We start from the raw sequence: 20475 nt of genomic DNA, 5'->3' as shown, positions 1-20475 counted from the left end.
CAAGGTTTGTTTAACGCAAAGATGATCTTTCAACCACTCTTGATCAGGTTGAAACTCTTGGCAATCAGAGAACGATCAGTAAATGACTCAGTCACTGTGAAAAGAGAGGAGAGAAACCTTTTGCCTCCAGTCCTTTTCCCAGTGTGAAGATTCCCATACAATGAAAGGGATAGGTTTGAATATAAGCCATGTCAGCAGAAATTTAATCAGTTGTGGAGACCAAGATTTCATCCTCAACAGTCCCCAGGCTGGGGGATGGAGCATGGAGGGATCAACCCAGATGTGTCAGCACTAGACTGTGACTGAGGCAAACTGTCTCCAGATGTTCCACCACTGACTTTCAAAATTCTTCTAAAACTGTGTTTCAGCTCAATGCTGTATGGGAAGGACACAGGCCTCTGCCTGACCTGCCTGTCCATGGGGCAGGTGTCCCACAGGAATGGGCAAGATCTGCCTCAGGCTGTGCCAGCAGGGAGGAGCTGGACGAGACCTGCCAGGTCAGCAAGGCCACTCTCTGGTCCCACTGTCAAAGCAGCTTTGTTCCCAGTGCAGGATGATCCTGACCGGTTTAGGTGCCCTTTGTTCATGAACCTGGTGTTCAAAAGGAACTCAGTTTCAGACACAGGTTCTTGATTGCATCAGGCAGAAGCAAAGTTTTATTAGAGACATTTTTCACCAGCAGGTACATAAGTGATCATAGCCCTGGCTGACTACAGCAATAGTCATGGTGCTGGGCCACACACAGCAACACAGACTGAAAAGCGAATAGCAAAATAAAGCAGAATGTGGCCCAATGCTCTGCTCATCCCTCTGACACATTGTTTAGCATGGCTGAGCAACACAGATGAGCACGCTCCGTGCTCTCTGCAGACACATGCAGTAAATATTCTCTCTCTTCATCCATAGCTCTGCTTCAGGCTTCTCTTGTTGGATATTCTCGTTTCTCTGCTTAATCACAAATCCTTCGGCAAGGCACTGAAGAGATCAAAGGAAACATTACTGTGTTTATAGCAAAAATAGATTCTTTCCCACACTGTCATTCCCTACACGTGATCGTTTCACAAGCCAATTCAATTAAAATTTCAGATAAATACTGCCCCTTCCTGGGAAGATCTGATGGCTCCTGCCAGCCTGGCAGATGGATCTGTCACTGGCTGGAGCACAGGCTGCATCAACATGCCAAAAGGTGGAAGCTGCAGACACTGTTCCAGCAGCGATCTGGATGAGGGAATGGCACTGGGGTCCATGCCAGATCAATGCCCCTGCTCATGTCATTCTCCTGGACCAACTGTCACTATATTTTCCTTCTTTCCTTTTCAGCTTGGCTGGAAGTTTCCCCTTGAATTAGGACTAATATTTATCTGCCAGTATTCCCATGATTCTTGCCTTTTTTTTTTTCCCACATAATTTCTGAGAACTTTTCTTTGTCCTGTTCTTTCCTTTGTCCCGCATTTCACATTTCACATTTCACATTTCACATCAGTCCTTTCTCCATGTTCTCCATGGCTTGCCCATCTGTTGACTCTGTCCCTCTCCCTTCTACCTCTCCTCCCTTTAGCAATTCTCATGTGTCCCAGCAGAGTCCCAGCTCCCAAAAGCTCTCCTTTCAGCCACTCCTCTGTGGCTCCTGTCCTCTATTTCCCACAGGCCCCCCAATAAAACTTTCAAGTAGCACCTGTAAGCTGCGTGGGAAAGATCTTTCTTCCAGCCCATCAGTGTTGCATTAGAGCAGAGAAGATTGTGGAAATATTTAGAGTGGAACAGTTCTTACCTTGGATCTCCGCAGCTGCACAGGATGGGATCTGGGCAGACGAAGTGTAAGTGTGGCTTGTCCTAATGATGCCTCCTCCTCCTATCCCACTGCTTCTTGCAACTCCTCCTCCTAGACCCGAAGACTGACCAATTCCTCCTTGCTGACTGAGGAGACAGGAAAATAACATTTTAGTGAGGCAAATGACAGATAAATTAGAGATACAGATTTTCAGCTCTCAGTCTGCTTCCCTTTTTAGCAGAAAATTGGAAAAATGTTGCAGTGACCTTGTGGCAGCAATTGGCACAGGGAAGAAAGCAGGTCACCACCATGACACCAGGCAGGCCAAATAGCTCAGTAAGGGAGAAAGAGCTTGGCAGGTCCTTCACTTTGCTCTTACATTGAAATAACCATAACACAGGTATTTTATGGCATTTTTTTTGTGTGTCTTAAGCCCACTTACATAAGGTCCTGCTGGCCACCCTCCAGCAGGCAGCGGTACGTGTGGATCTCCTGCTCCAGGCGGCACTTAACGTCCAGCAGGATCTTGTACTCTTGGTTCTGGCACTCCATCTCTGCCCGCAGGTCAGCCAGCTGCTGCTCCACACAGGTGATCTGGCTCTGCAGCTCACCAAGGTGGTTGTTGTAGCGACACTCTGTCTCCGCCAGCGAGGACTCCAGATTGTCCCTCTGAGGAGTGACATGGGACATAAGACAAATACAGGCAGGAGAAACACTGCATTTAGCTATGACATCTGTGAGATGGATGAGGTTTGCACCAGCTCATCACCCACCTGGCTGAGCTGAGCTTGGAGATCGATTTCCAGGGTTTGCAATTGGCGTCTCAGTTCAGTCACCTGGTTGTTGCACGTTTCCACCTCCTGACCACTTGTAATAACTTCCCGATTCACCTCCTCAATCTGAAATCACCAATCCAGGGTAAAGAGCTTCAGGGAATGTGCAGTTTAAGTTGGATCAAGTATTAAGGAAAGAGCAAAGAAGTTAGCAAAGACATGAAATGAGAAAGGTTTGGATGAAAACTCTCATCCTAATGGTAGTGTAAACCTGGCTGGTCATTCCTCTTTCTCTTCTAATAGTGCTGCTTCCAGTTCTTCTCACCACTTACTGCTTTGTAGAGAATTCATACCTTAAGTCCCACCAACTTCCTTCAGCCCATGACAAGAACACAGGGTGGCAGTGCCCCTCCCTTGTGTCATTTGGTCAGTGCAAATCAATGTTAAATGTTCTTACTGTCTTTTGTGTGGTTTTACATGCAACAAATCCCTGTGGGATGATTGTCTGGGTGTCAGCCAGGGAAAGTCAGAGCTGTGGGAATTTACTCACCTTGCACTCGTACCAATCCTCAACTTCTTTGCGGTTGCGTTCAATCAGCGTCTCATACTGGCACCTCATCTCCTCCAGGATCTTCCTCAGGTCTGGGCCAGGGCAGGCATTGACCTCCACGCTCACATCTCCAGTCGATTGCTTCCTCAGACAGCACATCTCCTGCAAACACCAGCCAGATCAGGTCAGGTTTAAAACGAAAGAAAGAACTGAGGGAGCCAAGTTCCCTCACAGGGAGCAGAGCCCTGCAGAGCCCCTTTCTGATGGACCTTCACAGCTCCTGGGTCACACAATGGGAATGTTTTGTACAGGAGAAGGCTGGACCTACCTCTTCATGGTTCTTCTTCAGGCAGCAGAGCTCCTCCCGCAGCGACTCCAGCTGTGCCTCCAGGTCAGACCTGCACAGCGTCAGCTGGTCCAGCACCTGGCGCAGCCCGTTGATGTCGGCCTCTACGCTCTGGCGCAGGGCCAGCTCCGTCTCGTACCTGCGAGGGAGGAAACAAGCAAGAAAGAGCAGTCAGTGTCTGACAGCACCAGTATTTCTGAGCTCTGACAGGAAAAATCAAATCCTTTCCCTCTGAAAGATAGCACATGCTGGAACAGCAGCTCGGTTGAACCCTCACTGCTCCCAGTCTGCAGATCCCTTCTGCTTCCTTTAATCTCTACTCAAAACCAGCTTGGCATCCCAAACTTCCCCTCCTGGAACTGCCCCTAATTAGGACATCTCTAGAGACAATGGATGAGAGAATTCTTCAGCACAGCCTCCAGCCTGTCCTGGGCCACAGGAGAGAGGCTGAGAGCCCTGAGGAGGAGGTGACACAGGGGACCCAGGTACTCACTTCACTCGGAAGTCATCTGCTGTCATCCTGCTGTTATCGATGTTCAGAATGATCTTGTTGTTGTCTATGGTTGCACAGACAATCTGGAAAAAGAACATTTGTTCCTGGTCTCTGCTCTACATCCTTGGGCTCAAAGCACCCATTGCCTGGTGCAAGCAGACCCTCTTTCTCCTTCTCCTTTTTTTAAATCCTGGGTATTAAAGATGGGGACCTGAGGGATGCAGCACTCAAAGGGACATTCAGGGAAGGGGCAGTGAAGACATTAAAGTGATAAAATTCATGGTTCAGGTGCAGAGAGTCTGGGAGGTGTAATTACTGTCCAGCGTCTGCAACAATCTATCTCAGACTTTTAAATCTAAATCTTATGAGATTTAAAATTTTATTTCTAGAATTAATGACAAGCCTATCTTATTCAGTTCCTTTCCTAGATTCTTTTCTCTTTATTCATTGTGCATTGGCATCCTAAATTTTTGCCACTTTACAAATGTTTTGAATTTTAAATTACCCATTCTAAATGTGTAATGGCAATATTCTCTTTTTTCTTAGTTTTAATTAGATGTCCTATGTTTCCCAATTCTACATGAAAGAGTAAACTGATAAGAAAGTGAAAATAAAGTTTAACTGGAACTCTGCAAGACTGCATGACAATAATATGGATTCAGGCAAATTAATGTGATCCATTATTCTTTTTATCTTTTAGTTTTTTTCTTGCCATATATCAATTTGACCACCTTGGCACAAACTAAATTCAAAAAGACTACTGAGCCCATCCAGATGCATCCCGTGAAGTAACATTTTCCCCTTCAATATGTCTGATAAATAACAGCAACAGAAACAGCCCAAACCCTCCAGTTTTACCCCTGAGCTCTGGGCTTTCCACAGGCAGATGTTATAGTAGCTGTTTGCAAAAAGCATTTTACAACAACAATTTGTTACTCCAGATAATGGACCAATTTATGAACCAGCCCCAGAGACAGCCTTGCAAGGGGGAAAGCAGCTGAAGGGGATGTTACCTGGTTCTGAAGATCTTCTATTTCTTTGTAATAGCAGCTGTAGTCCCGTGGCTCACAAAAAGGGCCCTGCTTGGCGTACCACTCCCTGATCCTGCACTCCAGGTCAGCATTCTCTTGTTCCAGGCACCTCACCTTGTCCAGGTAAGAAGCCAGGCGATCATTCAGGTTTTGCATGGTGACCTTCTCGTCACCAGAAAGAAGAATGCCATCACCAGCAAAACCACCTCCACCAAGACCCATACCCATGCCACCTCCCATGCCACCGCCAAAGCGAGCGCTGCCACCACTGAATCCCATGCCTGGACATCCTCCAAGGACGGTGGCTCCTAAGCCACCTCCGTAGTTTCCACCGACCAAACTGCCAGTGCTCAGTCCTCCTCCATAATTGACACCACCGCAGTAGCTTCTCCCAGAGAACCCTCGGCTACCGCCTATCCCGCAGCTCGTGTACCGTCCAGAGGAGACCGAGGAGATCCGCACTCCACCACCACCACCACCACCACCACCAATCACACAGCTGCCACCGCTGGTCCTGCCCCTGAGAGAGCCAGTTGTCTGCTTAATACTACAGCTCATGGTGAGGCCCAGCTGCAGCACCAACCCACAGCCCAAAGCAAGATGCAGAGCGTGATACTGAGTCCGACTGCAGGCTGGCAGCTGCCTCAGGTCTCCATTTATACCTTCCAAAGGGGGTGTCACCTGTGGGGTGTTTCTTCTTCCCACGGGGCTGGCTAGTCTGGCTGTTTATGCCAAGATTAAATAGCCCATAGGCAGTTTCCCTCTAGAAATCCCAGTTCACAAGGAAGATACTTTACATGTCAGCAGCTTATTCCAAAAAGTAAAATGGTGTTTTATGAGTCATCAGCTTTTTGTATGATGCAAACTTTGCAACAAGTCAAGAAAAAAAATTGCCCTAGATTATGTACAAAGAAGAAACATCGGTATTTATAACATCAAAGTGCCTTTAATCTTTTATTAATTTGTATTTATTTTATTCCTAGTTCAGTAACCATTTTTATATCACATGCTATGGTAGAGCTTGTGAAACAAAAAATGGAAAACTAATAGAATTTCTCACTTCTGAACAGTATGAATGGTTGTGACTGTAGTAGAGAACAGACCAGGTACACTGTGGTGTGGATGTTGGTTACCTGGCAGAGCTTTAATATCTGCTTTACTGTGAGATTTCCAAAATCACTGAGGTAAATCCCCCATCCACTTAGTTCCCTATTTATGGCTTAAATTTCTTTAGTCATGTGAACACAAGAAGTCAAGATGCTCCCACTGTGAAGCTCAGGCCTGTTCAGTGTCCCCTGTACATGGGTGACACATGGGTCACATACACTGCAGCGTATGAAGGACCTTGCTGAAGTTATTTTTCAATTGCTTTAATTGCTGTCCATGCTTTCTCAGTTTGTGGTGATGGTAGATGAAGACAGAGATAACAGGAAAGGGAGCATCCACTGGTGATCCCTGGACTCAGATGCAACCCAGCAGGTCTTTGCCATTACAGAGATTGTGCTGTGCACTGAATAAGGAGAAACGCTTTCTGCATTTCTTACAGAGTTTGTCGAGCGCTAGCAGGCACAGCCTGGCTGGTCAGAGGAGCACAACTGTCAGAGGAGCACAACCTCCCAACCAGGCAGGCAATAGACAAGGGAGAGTTCAGAGAACTGGCTCCACCAGTGCCAGTGTCCTTTTCCAGCTGATTCTGTAATGAGAGGATATTCTGCTCTCCAGGGGACGACAGCTTCTGTTCCCTACAGCATGGAATTTCGATGCATCTCTTACTCACAAAGCAGCTTTTGACTCAAGGACGTCCATATATACAGGAGCAGTTGTGATAGATCCCTGCTGGCTGTGAGGGTGACACTGAAGGAGCTCTGAGAGCAGCGTCACCTCTGGGAGGAAGAGTGAAGAAAGCCAACGCTCATACCCTCAGCCACTTTTACTGGTGGGAAGTTGGTGACTGCTGTCACCATGGTAGAAGAGTGTCCCCAAACATGTTTTGATAAGATCGTCTTCACACCAGCATGAGTTAAAGCTTTCCACCCTCCAGTGGGTTAATTTATTTCTTAGATCAGAAATGATAAAAAGCCGCCTACCCAAGGCTGGCGGCATCCAGGAATATTCATTATTCATATGGTGCAGGGAAATAACTTGCTTAAGGACAGACTTGAAGTCTGTCGGAGCTCGGATTCCTCGCTGAGACTGCAGTGCCTGAAATACAAGTCCATCCTCCCCCAAGACACAGTCCCTGTGCTCCCCACACAGCCTAGATTCACAGTCGGGAAAATCATGAGCAAAAAAGACAGGGAGAAAATCTGGCTTTCATCCGTCATTTTGAGGAATATAATTGAAGACAGGGTGTGGCTGTTGGAGCCAACAGAAATTAATATAATGTTTGCTTGGAGCTTTGCTTCTGCTGGGGAGGTTTTCAGGAGTTACCCAAGAGCAACCTACAGAGATGGGGCTGAGGGTGCCTTTCTTTCCCTTGCAGAGTGTTGGGTTTAGGAGGAGACACTGCAGATGTTGGGCATTGCTCTATGGGTGGGCATGGAGCACACACTCCTGCTTCTTTCAGCAGTTCTCTGATGGGAAGAAGGAACAGGTTTTGCTCCATAAAACAAACAGCAGCAGCACTGTACAACCTTTCACTCGTGTCCTGGTGGAATGGTCCATAGACTCTCAAATTTATATTTATTAGTGAAGATTAAACAAGACCATATAATTCTTCTGAAGAACTCTTATTTGGGATGCAGTTGCATTCTTTGGAGTTTTTCTGGGCTCCTGCCAATTTTGCTGGGACATGGAGCATGTGTTTGATACAGCAAATGCACCCAGGAGCTGGTCCCTGGCTAACCTGGCTGTATCTGAAAAATAAACTGTGGTGTTGTCTCACTCCTCATGGCCATGTCAGAGCTCCAGGGCCCAGCACCAAGACAGGCACAGGCTGTGTTCCCTCAGTACAGGCTTTTTTCCCCCCACTAAACTGATTTCTTTACCTTCATTTTTGTTATTATTGTATTCCTGTAGCCTTGGGACACAGCCTTGGGGCACAACACAGGGAAAGGATGTGCAAGTCTAAGACATAAACGTGTCCCAGAAGGATTTATAACCTCAGTGTAGGACTGGAGGAGACAATTGGTTTGGGGTGCAGGAAGCCACAACAGGCCCTGGGCCAGGACAATCAGCAGTGGTCGCACACATCAGTGCCAGTGCTGCTGAGTCCTGTGGGCTTGATGGATGAGAGGAGAGAGTGAAAGGGGAGGAAGAGGGGATAAGGGTGAATACTGGTGCACAGGGATGGAGGAGGCAGGATGATGCCACATTCCCAAGAGCAGGGCATGTCCTGCTGTGGCCAGGACAGTCTGGTCCTTAGCGAGCTGTGGCTGTCGCTGTGCCCAGCCTGGCTCCACATGCTCACCTTGCTTTGCTTATCAAAGCTGATAATGTTTTCTTGTGTCAACTACAAGAAAGGTGTGTCTGGTTCAACAGAACTTTGCTTTCATAAGCATTGCCTCAGTGATGTTTGTGCAACCACACTGGAACATGATTTTATCTTGTCACTTGTAATTACCACTAATAATTTGCATAATGGCCATTAGGCATCACTTATTAAACACTCCTTTGATGTGATACTGAGCCGGCTCCAGGCTCCCTACTCCCATCTTTCAAATGCAGACCACGACTTTTTCCTGGCTAGTGACTCATTGGTTTATACCACCATGTTAACCAAATCCTGTAAGGCAACTGAAATAATTACCACAGTGGGTTTGGTAACAGCACAGGCTTAAATACACCTCGGAGACCGAGAGAATGACTCTGCTTCAGCTTCTTTCTTGCTGAGTGTTCACATCTGCAGTGTCTGGGTATTTGCAGTGCTGAAGGAGAAGTTCAGCAGGACATGGAGGTGGGCACAACTGGGTTTCTTCCTGCTGAAGTTCAGTCTCCCCCTGATGAAGGAGAACTTGAGTTGATGAAGAGTGTTAGATCCTCCCAGGACCTGCCAGGTGCTGACAGTGCAGTCAGGCCTCCAGCATCTCTTGGTGGCACTGCAGGTTATCACAGCAGAGGAGAGTCCTGGAGATTTCTTAGGACAGATAAGAATAGTGATGGGTGATGAAACTGCAACAGTTCCACTCTGCACAGAGAGCTGGCAGAGCATGACAGGAGGGAAACCAAGGCTTCAGCCTGTGGTGTCTGCTGCAGAGACACAGGATCAGGTCACAGCCTGACAACCTGGAGTGTTCAGGTGCTTCCTGCACTCAGGCACCGTCCAGTGGTTCAACAGAGCCAGGCAGGCAAAGGTGGAGGGCAACCAGAACTCCCCAAGCTGTATTCTTTTATCTTTATATCATACTTGTACTAAAGTCTCTTAATTTCAATACACTTTCAATATGTGGCTCATACTGGCAGTTTAGATTGTATTTTTCAGTGTACTGAGCAGAGAAATCTGTTGGGTTACAGCAGCAGTTTGCTCATCTAATTCTTTACAAGTGTTACACAAGCCAACAAACAAAAATCTAAACCCCACAAATAGTTACTGTGGGTGTTAGACTTACCTATCTGCATACTGTATAAAGCAGACTTTTGTAGAGAAATTACAGTTTATGTATCACACTAGAATATGGCCTGCTTTTCCAAACACACCATGCCTGTAATCAGAAATAATTTCCTGTGCTGTGCAGTTTGGAACTCATGGCTGATTTCCAGCACTGGTAATTTACAAAACTAGTTGTTTTCTTCCCATTTCTTCACTGATCCCTTAAACCTCTGGTGTGTTAACTCCTCAGGGATTTTTCCTGATGGTGGTGTAATTCCCATGTTCCTGCTCTCTTACAACACAGACACATCTGCTGGAGCTGTCACAGTGCATTTCACTGCCTGCTTACCAGCCCGAGTGCTGATGTCACCCCTGCCTCTCTCAGGGGCACCCACCCATGTTCCTCATATTCTTGGGTTCCTCTCTCCATCAGCTGTACCTTCAGCTCAAGTCTCTCTTTCTTGGAGATACTCGTTTGTTCTTGCTTTACAAGATTTGCGTGTTACAAGAGGACAGAACACGCTCCTACGAGCCGCACAACCCGTGAGCTCATGTGAAGTTCAGGTCCCTGGTCATTCCTGTTCTGTTGTTCCATGCACTGTGTCCTCCCCATTTCATTCATCTTCCCTTCCCTGTCTCTTCCTGTGCTGTCTCCACAGCAGTCACCATTTCCCATCGCTGTCCAGGTTATAAACACTGGGCAGGGAATACAGAATTGTATTTCTGCACAGATGCAGTGCAGTAACCTCAGAGGTGCCGTGTCAGCACCGAGGTGGATTAAATCACCCCAAAATGCACAGTGTAATTAGTGCTGCAGGAATGGGAGATGCAGAACTGAGCAGGGAAAGTAACACAGCTTGTCCAGGAGCTCATTAGAGCAATTACTCCACAGGGCTAACAAGTGTCCTGGACAGAGCCCAAGAAGAGGCCATTCCAGAACCATCTGAGCTGTTTCTTTCTTTAGAAACAGGCACTAATTCACACTCATCATGTCCCCCAAAGCCTTACTGTTAGAAGCCTTCATGTCAGGCCTCTGTCTAAGGTCAGTCATCAACCCCCATCCCACATTTCATGAGAGAAAGGCTGCCAGAGCCCCACAACAAGGAACAAGGGGTGTGCCACCACTCCCAGCCCATCCAAGCCATCGCTTGGACGCTGCTGCCAGCAAGGAGGGACAGGCTGAATCCTGAGCCTTGGCTTGCACACACAGCAAAATGCAGTTGTGTTCCTAAATGCATTTGTCATTCCTTTCTCTGCGCTAATAAAACACCAGCAGCTGTTTTTTCTGTCTGTTTATTGTGTCTCACTTTTAAAAAAATTCTCTCCCACATATTAATTTGTCTCACCCTTTTATCTTCCCACGTGTTACCAGCTGGTTCTTCCTGTTTGCCTTTTTTACAAATCCATTTAGAGGTTTTTTATTTAGTGTTTTCTCTGGGAATTGTTTTCCTCCACTAGAAGGGTGTGGAGAGTCCAGCAGAGCCTGGCTTTTAAAATTCCTCCTTTGGTATTATTTGAAAAAACTTGCTGTTCTTGCTTTTATGCTCTTAGTGTGCATCTTTAATAACTCAAAGATGTTGTGTATTGTATTATATTATATTATATTATGTGATATTATGTGATATTCTATTAGCATATGCCTGCTTTAGTGAAGACTCCCTGTCTTACTGAGTTCCCTCTCGGCAGCAGACTGTCAGTCAGACAGCCCTGAGCCTCCCTCCCTGCCCTCTGCCCAGCCGCCCCGGGCGTTCCTTTCCTCACCACCTTCTGCTTCATGTCTTGCCTCATGCTTCCTCCTCTGATAGCAAATATCCCTTTTCACAACATCAGCTGGTCCTTCTCCTCCACCCTCCATCCCCATCCTCAGCCTCTGAGTTCAGCTGGGGCACTGCTGGCAACATCTCTTGTTTTCCTTTTTCCCTGTAGTGATTCCTGTGTGGATGGAGACTGAAGGTAGACTCATAATATATTTTTTTAATACTTGTATATTGATTTACTTGTAGAAATTATTTCTCAGGTTCAAGGCTGTGTCAGCAGGAGAAAAGTTTTATTGGAGACAAGCCTTGGTTGCTGTTAGAGAACGGCCAAAACCCAGGGGAGCCTGAGTGAGGGGCAGTGCTGGGATCAGAGTGGGGTGGCCAGGAGGTGACGTCCTGCAGAGTCCCTCTGACTGCTGCTGGAGCACAACTGAGAACTCCCAGGTTATTTTTGCCTTGTTTTTCCAAAAGACTTTCTTCAGAGAGCTCCTCAGGGGATGTGCAGTGGGGCTGGTGGGGACTCTCTGGTTTGCAGTGACCTGAAGGAGAGTAGGAAGAATAATCATTTCAGGGGAGTCTGCATCCTGTGCCTTTCTCTTACACCCCTTCGCTTTTGTACTGACCTTCCTCTTTCCCTTGTCTCCCCAGCTTTGCTAAACTGTATCATTGTTGAAAGACTTGTGACTGATTCCCCTGCCAGTTCCTCATTCCCATGTTGTGCTGAAAATCTTGTTTAAACACACATTTATTGCTGGGCACCCCTCAGTGTCAAACATAATTTCTGTGCAGAGGTTTATAAATAAATATCTCATAGTTACATCCCTTATCTCTGCTTCCCACCACAGCCCAGTTAATCCCAGTGCCCTACCACCAACAGTCACAGCTGTGATCCTGACTCCAGCCCAGCCTCTCTCCAGGGAAAAACCCCTCCAGCCTCTCTTCACCACCCAGAAAAGCCTGGAGACCTCTTATCCTCCTGTTCCACAGGTACCCGGCACTGAAGAAGCATTTCATGGTCCCACCTCCCTGCAGACCCCCTCACCTGGCAGAGCCTGGCCCTGGGGCTCAGGGCAGGCAGGGCTGGCACAGGCTGCCTTTCAGCCCCGCGCTCCTCCCAGCTGATGTGGCACCAACTCCTCTTCCCGCTGACCCTCTGTGGAAAAAAACAGCTCTGGACACCCAGGCACCCGGCATTGCCACCCTGGAGATCTCCCCCTGCCCTTCTCAGCTTCATCTCTTCAGACTCAGCCGCCATTCCCCCTCCCAGCCCCGAGGGTCAGCTGCAGCCACCATCCATCTCCATCCCGCCTGTCTTCTGGCAGACCATGGTTTTCCATCTGGCACTCAGAATTACCCTGAGCAAGCACTAACGGTGCCACTTCAGCCCTTGCAATAGGCATTTTGGAACAAAAACTGACTTTTCATGTAAATAATTTAGTGCTGCAGAGTCCAGGGGAGCCCATGTCAGGGCACCACCATTCCAAAGCCTCCTCTTCCAACAAAACAAAAGGAGTAGGTGGGTGCTCAGGGCAGTTTTGTGTGTGCACAGCCATGTCTGGAATTAACAGCCTGGCTGTTTCAAAACCTCAGTCAATGGAAGGCAGGGCAGAGCCAAATGCTTTGCATACAAATTAAATTTTCCAAAACTTTAATTAAAATTGTTGTGTGAAACTGAAAATGTTTAGATAATTCATCATTTCAGTTAATTTAGCTGCTAGTCCCTAATTCTGTCTCACTCTGGCAAGCCAATAAAACTCAGTTACATGACTGTTTGCCCAGCTCCCGGTGAAGCTGCCCTTAAAGAGCTGCTGAACTGTTCCAGGAGTTGGGACAATTCTGGGGGTTCTCCCAGCCCATTCCCTGGCCCAAGAATGGTTTTTGATGCACTCCCTGGACATTTATCAGAGCCAAATCCTCAGATGCCTCATGGTTTTCTAATCGGCCCTGTCTGGTAACAGGTCAGCACTGGTTCCTCACCACAGTGTTGCTTTTCCTACCAGAATCACAAATTTTCATATCCCTGTAAGGCAAAGCACAGAGATTTTCAGGTGCCCAGCCCTGTTTGCATACATGATGTCATGTTGGCCACCCTCCAGCAGGCAGTGGTAGGTCTGGATCTCCTGCTCCAAGCGACACTTGACATCCAGGAGGGTCTTGTATTCCTGGTTCTGGCACTCCATTTCCGCTCGGATCTCGGCCAGCCGCTGCTCCACGCAGGAGATCTGGTTCTGCAGCTCAGCCAGGTATTTGTTGTAGCGACATTCGGTCTCCGCCAAAGAGGATTCCAGGTTTTCTTTCTGAGAATAGAACAAACACACAGGTAGCTGGGTCTGACACGGGTACAACCCTGCTTGTGAGAGCTGGAGCTGTGAATCCTTGTGGCATCACCTACCATAGTGAGCTGGGCTTGTACATTGATTTCCAGGGCCTGCAGCTGCCGTCTCAGCTCAGTGACCTGTTTGTTGCTTGACTCGATCTCCTGGCTGCTTGTGACAACCTCCAGATTCACCTCCTCCACCTGCAAGGTCAGAAAAGAACAGCCCTTTCCTCACCTCCCCAGTGCATCTCGTGGTGTCCAGGACCTCCCCACACCCTGCAGTGCCCTGAGCATGTCCAAGGCTGACACTGTTTATTCCATTCTGACCCTGTGGCACTGTGTGGTGGCCCCTCTGCCGCACATGGAGCACAGAAATTGGGCAGTACAGATAGATCTGAGTACATCTGTGACACACTTGCTGTTATTGGGACACTTCCTAATCCCTCTTTTTTCGCTTTCCCCCTGGGGGCAGGGCTGGGTGCAGCTCTTCGGGGACGTGGTACCTTGCAGGCGTACCACTGCTCTGTCTCTTTGCGGTTGCGCTCCATCAGCGTCTCGTACTGACACCGCAGATCCTCCAGGATCTTCCTCAGGTCTGGGCCAGGGCAGGCATTGACCTCCACACTCACATCCCCAGTTGCCTGTTTCCTCAGACAGCTCATTTCCTGCAGGAAATATGTGACTGTGTCAGTAACATCCATCCACCCTTGGGGGGACTCTCCTTCTGCTTAATTCCCTGAGAGAGCTGACCTCCTCGTGGTTGGTCTTTAGGCAGCACATCTCCTCTGTCAGAGCCTCACACTGCAGCTGCAGGTCGGTCTTGCAGCTGGCCAGCTGGTCCAGGACAGGACGGAGGTTGCAAATGTCAGCGTCCACGTTCTGCCGGAGCCCACACTCGGTCTCATACCTTAAACCACAGGCAGCAAATGAAGGTCAGCACATCAGCAAAGCAGGGCAAGGCCTTCAGTGAGGTTGGGGGGAAAAAAAATTAGAATGAAGTTCTTTTGCTCCAGACATGAGCATTGCCAGTGGTGTCAGAGATCTGTTTTACTACGCAGTGTGACAGGCAGAGGGTTTGGATCTCCCCATCACCACCCTTCACCTGCCCTTCCACGGGCCAGCAGGGGACTGTACTCACTTCACTCTGAAGTCATCAGCAGTCATCCTGTTGTTATCAATGTTCAGAAGGATTTTGTTAGTCTCCATGGCTGCACACAGGATCTGGAAAAGGAATCGTAAGAAGAATATGTGGGCTTGCAGCTTCCTCTGCCTCCAGAAGACCCTGGAGGAAACACCTGGAGAATTTTATAATTATTCCATATTTTGGGGTTATTAATCAGTTATATGGCATCACAGCAGGGAAACCCATGTGCCAGATGGTGGACACAGCCTTGCTGAAGCATCAGTGCTCAGTAAATGCAGAATCCCCCTCCCACAGACCATCATTTCATATAAACCATTGCTTCAGCTGCCCCTCCAGAGCCAGAGCTCTGTGCACATGTGAAAGCAAAGCCCAAAGAAATATTAGGATTTTCTTGACCAGCAAGGATTTACCTGGTTCTGAAGGTCTTCTATTTCCTTGTGGTAGCAGCTGTAGTCCCGTGGCTCGCAGCTGGGCCCTACCTTGGCGTACCACTCCCTGATCTTGCACTCCAGGTCGGCATTGTCCCCCTCCAGGAGCCGCACCTTGTCCAGGTACGAGGCCAAGCGGTCGTTGAGGTTCTGCATCGTCGCCTTCTCGTTGTTAGCAAACAGGATCCCATCCCCGCAGCCAGCGCCAGCCCTGGGGAAGCCACCAGCACCTCGAGTGCAGATGCCTCCACCGCTGAATCCCAGGGCAGAACAAGCCCTCTGGGTGGCTCCGAAGCTCCCACCAGCCACGCTGCCGGCGCTCAGCTGCTTCCCGAGTAATCCCTCGCTTACGCTGCCACCGGAGAAGCTGCCAACCACAGCACCCAAGTCATAGGCAGCGTGTCTCCCCGAGGAGGCAGAGGAGACCCTCCTGCCGGTGCCAGCCGCATTGCTGCCTGTGCTGCCCCTGCCCTGGGCGCAGGTGGTGACGACCTGCCTGACAGCACAGCTCATGGTGTGGGTGCGGAGCCAACAGAGCCCAAGGCGAGCGCTCAGGTCGCTGCAGGATCCAACTGTGAGCCCTCTGTCCCCTGGTCCTCTATTTATACCAGTCCCTGTGGATCGTGCCACTGGAGAAGGGCTGTTTATTCTTCCTCCTTGTGACCTGGCTAGGAGGTGTTTTCTTTTTTTTCAGCCGGAAATAATTCCCCAAAGGCGTTTGTCTCCAGAAATCCCACAACAGAAAGATGCTTTGGTTAACAGAAGCGTGTTTCAAAACTACATCAAAAATGTTACTTCCTGAATCATCAGGTCTGACTTGTGATGACAACTCAACAACAGTGACACAAAAACCCGACGATACCCAAGAGTGCCCGGGGAATGAAACACCACAGCAATTATCCATCCCTGGCGTGGGCGAGTCTACCCGGAAAGTGAAAGCTGTGGGAAAGGCGCCCTATCTGATGGAGCCTGTTCGGCCCTTTTGTGACCAGAAGCGAGGGTGTCCCCTCACTCACCTGGCTCTGTCGCTGGAACCAGAGCCAGGAGACCACCCTGGGCCGTGCAGTGAGGCTCTGTTCCATTCCACATGGCCACCAGTGGAGTGAGCCCCTGGTCTGGGTCTTTAGACCTCAAATGCTCTAGGAGAGCACAGAGGAATATTGCTCTGGAATGTACCAGGGCTGGTTTATCCCTTCTCTTTATTCTACATCCATCAAAACATCCCCTTGTGCAGGTCTCAGTTGTTTTGCTGCCTTCAAGGCTAGACAAAATAGTCAAATATTTATCCAAAATATGAAAGGGTATTTCCTGGATGCCAAACATGCAGTTCACTGACTATTCACTGCCACACAGGATGTTTAATAAGATTTCTTAAACAGTAAAGTGGAGAATTTCAGGAGATGCTTGACGTTGCAGAAGTCTGATCCAGTTCCATGCAAACAGCGCCATGAAAACTCTCCAATACAATCTAGGTGTTAAATTTAGAAAGGACAATAGAAAAGATCTTTTAAAAAGTTTATGAAGCTAATTTTTTAGTTCTGGAATGCTGAATTGAGGAAGAAGGGAAATAATTAAAACGTTTTGTCATCTGAATCTTTCATTTTATTAATAACATTAATATAGCAATGCTAATATTGGCTGGCTCTCACCCACGTGTGGTTCAGCTTTGGGTTTGGCATCCAGGTCACTTGGACACGTGGCATAAAGAATGTGTCAGGTGCAGCCTGGCTCATAAATATTGCTTCTGCCATTTGGGCAAGTTCATTAAGCTCAATTTTATCTTGGCACTGCAAATCCAGCACTCCTGAAGTGCGGGGTGGTTCTGTGAGTGCCCATCCTTCGTTAGAGCCATCATCAGGAAGCGATGCCAGGGTGCTCTGGTGCCCTGGTGGTGGCCAGACCCTGCCTGGAGCCAAGATCAGAGTCAGTCTGGAGCCCACGTGCAGCCTGGTCACAACTGGGGTTTTTTTCTACCAAAAAATTATAAAATTACTGCTGAGCAAACATTAAATTTTATTTAATCAATATTTATATGATAAATGGTCCTTCATTTTTCAAGGCTGGATTGGATGGGGCTTGGAGCAACCTGGTCTAGTGGCAGGTGTCCCTGCCCATGGCAGGGGGGTAGAATGAGATGGTTTTTAAGGTCCCTCCCAACACAAACCATCCCATGGCTGTGTGATTTTTTTCAATGAGGAAAACATCCACAATGAGTGGAGGGTTTTTTTTCAATTACTGCAAACTAAGCAGAGATGTCCATGTTTCTTTCTTTCTTACTTATTTTCTTACTTCAGACCTTACCAAAGGTGATTAGAATTTCTACAGCTTTTGTAAAGGAGAACAATCATTTCAGTCATTATTTTCCTGGAATTGTGTGTTCTTCATGGCAGCTTTTTCCTTTCCAAAATCAAAAATATTTTTTAAAACCAGCTTTTGCTTTCACATGAGAACAAACCTCAAGCCCTGCCAAGCAGTCACAGCCCTCATTTTATTAAAGAGATTTTCACTTTGTGATGAGGAGGTCTGCTAATGATGGGATCTCATTGCCTAATGGAAGGCTCTTTCCAGAATTAGCTTTGATTGACTTCCTGGCTGGAGTCTACAGACGGAAATTTGCTCCCCACGTCCTCGCAGGCAGCCAGGGGCGATGCTCTGAGGAGCTGTCCTTGGCTGACTTGGGAGCCCCTCGCGGGCAACGCTGCACCCCAAGGGAGGAAGAGCAGCAGAGGAATGACGGCGCACGAGGATCTCCCGTGGGCATTTCAGGAACAGCAGCGCAGGTCTGACCAGGAAAAATTACTACTTTAAGTAACAAATGAGCAGAAGAGCCTCCCCCAGGCAAAGGCGTTGCTCCCACGTAATGAGCTTTGTAAATATAGAAAGGAAGAGATTATATTTCAGGTTTCCGTCAGCATCCTGGGCTGTGTGACGAAGAGTGGGGTGGTGGCAGAGGATGGAGGTGCTGGAGTTATTCCCAAGACTTCTGTACAGCAGAATTATCAGACTCAACAGGGCAATGGAAATGAGAAAGACTGAATTTCCCTGGAAATCCTTTGGGAGTCTCAGGATACTTTTTAAGGCTAAAGACTGTTTCTTAGTCTAATGCAGGTGTTTAACGTGTCCCCAGGAAGGAGATCCAGCATTTCGCGTTATTACAAATACTCCCGGAATCACCAGCTGTTTTCACATCCAAGAGGACTTCCTTGGGGACCCAATGACTCAGACATGGCACCAAACCCTAAGTCACTGCTGGTGCCCAGGCACAGGAGGGCCAGGAAAGGAGCTGGAGACAGGCTCTGCCAGCCTGGCCAGGGAGAGGCTCATCAAGAGCCAGCCAGAGCTTTTCTCTTCTCACTGTCAGCTGAATTTCCATGTTACACCTATGGAAAATCCTGGTGTTCTCAATTTACAAAGTATTTACAAAGTATTTGCTTATCTGGCTGATGATGCACCTGTCATGCCACTTTGTGCCAGCCTGTTATTGGCTCTACTGATGCTGATCTCCATCTTGCTGCTGACACCAGGTGCTCCAGGGTCTGATCCCAGCTTTGCAAGTCACTCCAGGCAAATTGTTCAGCTCTTCCAGGTCTCAATTTCATGCTTTATAGGATGGACACAACAATAACAACTATCCTCCTCCTCGAGTGCATTGTAAAAACAACTGTCTGAAGAGCACATGGGGCTTTAGAGATTGGAAAGACAACACTTAATTCATTGTCAATGTTCTTGCTATTTTATATTATTCTTGACACAGGCACATCTCATAGATTTCTCCTTGTGTCTCCATCATGAAACACCTTTCAAGGACATTCATAGTTTCCATTTTTCATTTTGTTGTCCATAAAGTTTCACCATCATTCACTGAGGACTTGCCTCTGTAATTCCCAGCTGAATCCTAACAAGGCTTTTCTTCTTGTGCTTGCAGCAAATCTGAAAACAAACCACAAAACCAGTGTTTGTCCACCTCTTAGAGAGACAATTTGTCCATGTTTCACAGACACAAATGTGTGTAGCAAAGAGTAAATAACAAGCAATATATTACCTTACACTTCTGTGGTATTTTCCTTCTTCAGAGCACTGTAATGTCACACAGAGATCATTTGTGCTGAGCTTGGACTTTGCTCTTGCCTGTGATAACAGGGTTACACTGAGCTGCATGCAGAATTAAAGCCTTTTTCATTGATGCAAATATATGTTGATTAATATCCCCTGATAAAATCCTCCCAGGGGAACTGAATCCACTGATTACAAACCAGTTTCTTCCATCAGCTCTCCCGGCTGTTCTCCCACCTCTCCTCAGGATTTCATCTCTGGCTGTTCCTGCTGACAGATGTAAATATCTCAGAGATGACTGAGTGTTCTGCTGGATCAATCTCTCCCCTGTGCCCTTTTGGCTGCAGAAGGGGCCATGTCTCTCTGTGCTGCCAGCAGAGCCAATTACTCTTAAACTGACGTCTTCTTTTCACCTCCTACTTATATTTAATCAGTTATATTTGTGGTTTGCAGAAAGCTTTTCTCTGTTCATACACTTGGGGCATTCTGCAGATGGTTCAAGACTTAAAAAGCCATTTACAACTAAACATAACAACTCTCTTCTGATGACAAAAAGAAAAAAAAAAACCAAAAAATGAAACAAAAAACAAACAAAACAAAACAAAAACCACCACAACCAAAAAAGCACATGAGCAGTTGGCTCAGGATTTCCAGCCTGCAGCTTTGCCCACTGCCATAGAGTCTGAGATAGTTTGAGACTCAGGTGCATTTTTCCTTGCTCTGGTTTTCATTTTTGAGAATAGCTCTGGTTTGCTTGGCCTGGAAGACTTTCTCCACGGAAGGTCTGTCATTCCAAAGGGAAAAGCACAATGCAGCCCATGAACTCTTTGCTCTGCTGTGTCTCATTTCCTGCCCTTTTCTGTAATTGCTGAACAATGATACAGAGTGATAATATCTCACACTCCCTTCTCATGGCGGGTTCCTCACATTTTTGATCTCCTTTCCTCTCCTTTGCCTGTTCTGTCATGCCCAGTGTGACCTCATGAGCTCTTTCCAAAGCTGCTGGGGCCAGGGAGCACCGTGGGGAGCGCTCAGTGGGATGAGGAACAGTAATGCCGTGGGGAGACTGAGGGGAATGAATGAACCACTGATCACCCAAAGGAGGAGCCTCTTGCCCATTGTTATTAGGGAAGCTGATTTAATGCAAACTCTTCCCTCTCCCTTTGGGCTGAGCCCCAGATTTGTATCCTTGAGGTGTGGGATGAACACAAGCCGATGCTCAGGGCTCCCAGCTACCGCGGACTAGAAAGCATGAGGCTGGCTCAAAGCGATTCCATCATGCAT

General features: G+C 47.7%; 2 protein-coding genes across 2 annotated transcripts; both read right to left on the bottom strand.

Moving 5' to 3' along the window:
- Window positions 1-632: 632 nt before the first annotated feature.
- LOC111939972 (keratin, type I cytoskeletal 19-like) lies at window positions 633-5578 on the bottom strand. Its single transcript, XM_086864668.1, has 8 exons — window positions 4947-5578; window positions 3934-4016; window positions 3423-3579; window positions 3095-3256; window positions 2545-2670; window positions 2214-2440; window positions 1772-1917; window positions 633-975 (listed from the first exon to the last, which is right to left on the bottom strand). The coding sequence occupies exons 1-8, from the start codon at window positions 5520-5522 to the stop codon at window positions 950-952; spliced, it is 1503 nt and encodes a 500-aa protein (XP_086720794.1). The 5' UTR covers window positions 5523-5578; the 3' UTR covers window positions 633-949.
- Window positions 5579-12311: 6733 nt separating this feature from the next.
- On the bottom strand, window positions 12312-15651 carry LOC111939989 (keratin, type I cytoskeletal 19-like). Its single transcript, XM_023942503.2, has 7 exons — window positions 15121-15651; window positions 14705-14787; window positions 14317-14473; window positions 14070-14231; window positions 13642-13767; window positions 13320-13546; window positions 12312-12402 (listed from the first exon to the last, which is right to left on the bottom strand). The coding sequence occupies exons 1-7, from the start codon at window positions 15649-15651 to the stop codon at window positions 12315-12317; spliced, it is 1374 nt and encodes a 457-aa protein (XP_023798271.2). The 3' UTR covers window positions 12312-12314.
- Window positions 15652-20475: the final 4824 nt, after the last annotated feature.

Source organism: Cyanistes caeruleus, chromosome 27 (genome assembly GCF_971803275.1).
Source record: "Cyanistes caeruleus chromosome 27, bCyaCae1.hap1.1, whole genome shotgun sequence".
Classification (NCBI taxonomy): Eukaryota; Metazoa; Chordata; class Aves; order Passeriformes; family Paridae; genus Cyanistes; species Cyanistes caeruleus.
Note: the sequence above shows the minus strand (reverse complement) of the source record. Positions and strands in the feature narration are given on the sequence as shown.